The 4,943-nt window shown below is 43.1% G+C and overlaps 1 protein-coding gene across 1 annotated transcript; it reads right to left on the reverse strand.

Annotated features, from left to right (window-relative positions):
• Positions 1-3,763: 3,763 nt before the first annotated feature.
• LOC136631578 (olfactory receptor 6N2-like) lies at positions 3,764-4,693 on the reverse strand. The gene has a single exon (XM_066605858.1). It carries the CDS (start codon positions 4,691-4,693, stop codon positions 3,764-3,766), a length of 930 nt encoding a protein of 309 aa, XP_066461955.1.
• Positions 4,694-4,943: the final 250 nt, after the last annotated feature.

The raw sequence follows: 4,943 nt of genomic DNA on the forward strand, positions 1-4,943 counted from the left end.
ATCTAACACGACCAAAATGTATTGATGCCCTCTAGCCGACTTGACTATGGGACCCACTAAATCCATTCCAATTCTCTCAAAGGGAACCTCTATAATCGGGAGAGGTACTAAGGGACTGCGGAAGTGTGACACAAGAGTGGTGATCTGACAGGTGGGGCACGACTCACAGTACTCCTTTATGCCCTTGTACACCCCTGGCTAGAAGAACCTTTGAAGAATTCTATCCTGCACTTTATCAGTTCCTAAATGTCCTCCTAATACATGATTATGTGCTAAGTCTAGCACCTTGTACCTGTACGGCCTTGGCACAACCAACTGCTCCACCACTTTCCCACTTATTGTTGTTATTCTATACAACATGTTATCATCATGGCATTGTTAAGAGTGGGGTCCCTTAGCTGGGCTGTCCCAAAGTTCCCAGGCACATCCTTCAGATCAGACACATCCTGAACCGTGGGGTAGACTTCCTCTTCAGCATCCCCTCCAGCCAGGACCTGTAAAGGAAAAGTTATATTCTCTGGTTCAATGTCCACATTTACCCCACTATCCTGCGAAGGTGTAAGGTCAGCTGGGTTTGCGTCAGTCTCTTTAGAAGGGATTATCATCTTTCCCCACAAGTCCCAGAATACAGGGAAATCACGTCCCAATATCATGCTGTGCATTAACCCTTTGACAACACCTACATCATAGGTCACGGCTCCGACGTGAGTTTCAAAGTTACACTGTGCCATAGGATACACCCTTGCATCACCATGTATACATACCACACTCATGTGCTTACCTGGCATGAAGCCTTCTGCTATCAGGCTGGCATGCACTAAGGTGACCAGGCTACCTGAGTCCAGTAGAGCCTTCACAGAATGGTGGTTTACACTTATGCAACACAGTTGCAGCTCTGTCTCTAGTCTCTGTGAGGCATTGCAAATAGGCCTTGTGAACAAGGACCAGTGCCAAGCACCGTCACACTCCATGGGCTCATTGGTCATAGGGCACTGAGCCAACACATGTCCAATCCCCTGGCATCTCCAGCACCTCAAAGGCCCTGGTTTCCTTGGCTTAGACGATTGGCTGGGGCTAGTAGCGCCTTTTAACTCAAACGGTGCCCCTTCAGGTGGCCCGACCTCCTTCTGGCCATGCCACAGCTTTCCATCGGCCTCCAGTGGTCTCTTACCCGATGTGGGCCTGGAACTCATAGTGGGGGTCTGGACAAAATGAATGTCCCGGAGATAGTTCTCAATCGCAGTGTAGCGGTCGACCAAATCTACCAGCTGGTTAGCATCCTTCGGTCCTCCATGGCCGACCCAGCATTGCAGATCTGCCGGCAGGGCACGGGTATAATATTATGCACATGCAGAGCCCAGACCGCTGCAGGATCTCTGCTTTTAACCTGGTGTAGTCGGTTACCTCGTGAGCACTAAGGTCGTGATACGCCTTCTGTGGTTCCGCAGTGAGGAACGGTGCTAGAACCTCGACCCACTCAGCCTTGGGGAGTTTCTCTCGCTCAGCGGTTCTCTCAAATACCATAAGATAGGCCTCAATGTCATCATCAGGTGTCATTTTTGTAGAAATTTTTGCACAGTGTCTCCTGGCCAAGATGCTTTAGGAGGACATCCGTCAGCCGATCCATCTATGCCAATAACTCCTCCATAGCTGGTGTTAGCGCTTGCCTTGCAATTGCGGTCTTTACTCAGGAAATGCACCAGGTGCCGTGCCGTTGCCCTTAGTTGTCAGGATTGCTGCCCGCATCCAAACACCATATGTGACAATGTCTCTCAAGGGGTGAGGTCGGCAACGACACTCTGGACTCCAAAGGTGCATAAAAACTTACTTCAGTATTTATTTAAGATATGCTCCAGGCAACAAAGAAAAGCAACACAAAAGTCCATGCAGAAAGCAGATGCAACACTGCACCAAGCAGGGTGCTCAGATGGATTCCTTCTCAGGCTGTTAGACACTGACTCCTTGGAAGCTGCAGCCTTTTATGCCCCAGTAACGGGGTCAGTGCCTACAGCTGAGCTTCCTAAGGACTAGGGTGAAGTTGTGAATTGGACCACCACCCTGTCCAGACTAAGAGCCTGGGAGGGAGATATACTCCATCCACAACTTCACCCTTTAACTGCCTATAATCTTCAAATGCAAATGTAGATAGAATATAAAACAATGATGGACTACTCTGTCACTATGTTACTGCTAAGTCATAATGCAACTTGATACACTAAGTTGCCTGGGTAGGCCTCTCTAAAAGACGGTTTTGGTTACAAGTAGAAAAGAAGAAAAAAAAAAATATATATATATATATATACACATACATACATATACACACTAATCAGGGGTAATGTTTAAATATCTTGTTACAATGGCTTCTGTCAAGGGGTGAGAAATATTGGTTGGCAAGTGAGCAGTCAATGCTCTAAGTTCATGTGTTGCAAGCAAGAAACATGAGCTAGTGTAAGGATCTGAGTATCTTTGACAAAAAAACAAATTGTGATGGTTAGAAGACTGGATCAGAGCATCGCTAAAGCAGCAGTTATTGTGGGGAGTTTTCAATTTGGTTAGTGCCCATCAAGAGTGCTCCATGGAAGAACAACCAGTGAGATGGTCATGGACAACCAAGGACTATTGATGGGCATGGGGATTGAAGGCTATCCTGTTTGGTCTAAGCTCACAGAAGAGCTACTTCAGCACAAATTGGTAAAATGTTGGCAATGACAGAAAGCTGTCAGAGCATATGGCGCATTGCAGCATGCTGCTTATGGGACTGTGTAGTTGCAAACTGGTTAGAGTGCCCATTCTGATGGATGTCCACTGCTGAAAGTACCTACTATACAGGCTAGCATGGGCAGTGTGATGCTCTTGGCAATGTTCTGGTGAGAAACCTTGGGTTATACAATTCGTGAGAATGTTACTTTCACACATACTATCTACTTTAATATTGTTGCAGACCAAGTATTGGTTTCATAGCAAGAGTACTCCCTAATGGCAGTGGCCTCTTTTAGCGGGAAAATGCCTCCTGTCACACTGCAAAAAGGAATGGTATGAGGAACATGACGAAGAGTTCAAGGTCTTGGACTCCAATTTTGCCAGATCTCAATGCCACCGAACATCTGTGGGATGCACTAGAAAAACAAGAGAAATACATGGTTGCCCCACCTTGCATTGCAACTTACACGATGTTATTGCTGACATTTTGGATCCAGATATAACTGGGATACATTCAGAGGTGTTGAGAAAGTATCACTGTGGCAAATTAGAACTGTTATGCCTGCAAGATGGGGGCCTATACAATATTAGGGGGGTGGTTTTAATACTGTGACATATATATATACACACACAGTCATATCAAAAGTTGCTTTTATCCAACCACAGATAACTTTAAAGGAACTAAATGAAAAATGTGCAGTAGTTGTACTTGTTCTAGCTACCAACTTTAACCATCTGTAGGCCTTTTCAAATCTTACTTTCTTCTTTACTGCTAGGCTCCAGCTAGATTGCCAAAAATGTCATACAGGTGTAAACCTGGACAAAACCATAGGCTTCCATCTTTAAGAGCTGCTGAAAAATTTTAGCAGTTTTATGGTAGTTTACAGCTTTAAATGCCGCAAATGTATAGAAAGCTGCTGGAGTAGAGAGTTATTAGTTCCTGTTGAACTGGTTTCATCAATTGAAGCACATGGTTCTGTCCAGATTTCCATCTGCATGCCTATTTTAGTGATTCAGAAGGGGACCTGTGATGGAACCTAGCAATGGTGTAGAAAACAAGGCCCTAAAATAGTTTACTGAATTTCTTCCTCAATATTTCTTTAATTTCTTTATTCCGTAGACTATAAATGATTGGGTTACACATGGGTGTTAAAACTGAGTAGATGACAGCCATTACACGATCATAGTTCACTGAGTTATTATTGGTTAGTCTGACATACATGAAACCTACACTGCCAAAGAAAAGCAGAACAATGGTAAGGTGGGCACCACAAGTAGAAAAGGCTTTTTTCCTTCCTTCTTTTGTCTTTATTTTTAAAACAGCAGAAATTATTTTGAGGTAGGACGTGATAATGCATGCAAAGGCCAGGAAGAGAAGGAATGAATTGATGGCAAAGTCAACTGTGACATTGAGTGATGTGTCAGAACATGCCAAGTTCATTAGAGGAGTAAAGTCACAGAAGATGTGTTCTATCTTGTTTGAACCACAAAAGGAAAGGCGTGACAGTAAGATGATCTGAGCCAATGGACCAAATAAACCTACAACCCAACAACTGGCTGCTAACTGAAAACAAGAACCATATGTCATTATGGACGGATATCTTAAGGGGTTGCAAATAGCCATGTAGCGATCGTAAGCCATGGCTGTTAGAAGGTATGTTTCTGTAATACCCAAACAATGTAGAAAGTAAATTTGGAGAAGACACCCAACATATGAAATCAACTTCTCATTCAGTAAGTTTGTCAGCATCTTTGGAACAGTAACTCCTGTGTACCAGATTTCCAAGAAGGAAAGTATTGCAACAAAGATGTAGAGAGGAAAATGGAGGTGATGATGAGTGCAAATCAGGCTAATTACTAGAACATTGCCACTAAGGGTGAAAATGTAGATAATACTCAGAAGGGTGAACAACAAGACTTGCATGCCATTGAGGTCAGAGAAGCCCAAGATAATGAAATGTGTGACTAGAGACTGATTTGATATGGTTATCATTCTGCTGGTTAAAACAAAAAAATCTCACTTTACAACTCAATTCAATATTTAGTCTTGTGAAAATATAATATTAAAGGAATATAAACCATGCCTATCATTAGAGGAAACAAATGCAGTGAAATATGAGGTTGTGACAATTGCAGCTGAATTACAGATAAAATAGGATTTTGAAGACATAATAAATTTTAAAAATAAGATATAAATCCAGCAAGTTTAACCAGGGAAGAAGATAGTGACCATTCAATATATT

This window comes from Eleutherodactylus coqui, chromosome 6 (assembly GCF_035609145.1).
Source record: "Eleutherodactylus coqui strain aEleCoq1 chromosome 6, aEleCoq1.hap1, whole genome shotgun sequence".
NCBI lineage: Eukaryota > Metazoa > Chordata > Amphibia > Anura > Eleutherodactylidae > Eleutherodactylus > Eleutherodactylus coqui.

What these genes read in the sequence shown, in the direction of transcription:
- LOC136631578 (XM_066605858.1), bottom strand. Translation starts at nt 4,693, where the DNA reads ATGATAACCATATCAAATCAGTCTCTAGTCACACATTTCATTATCTTG.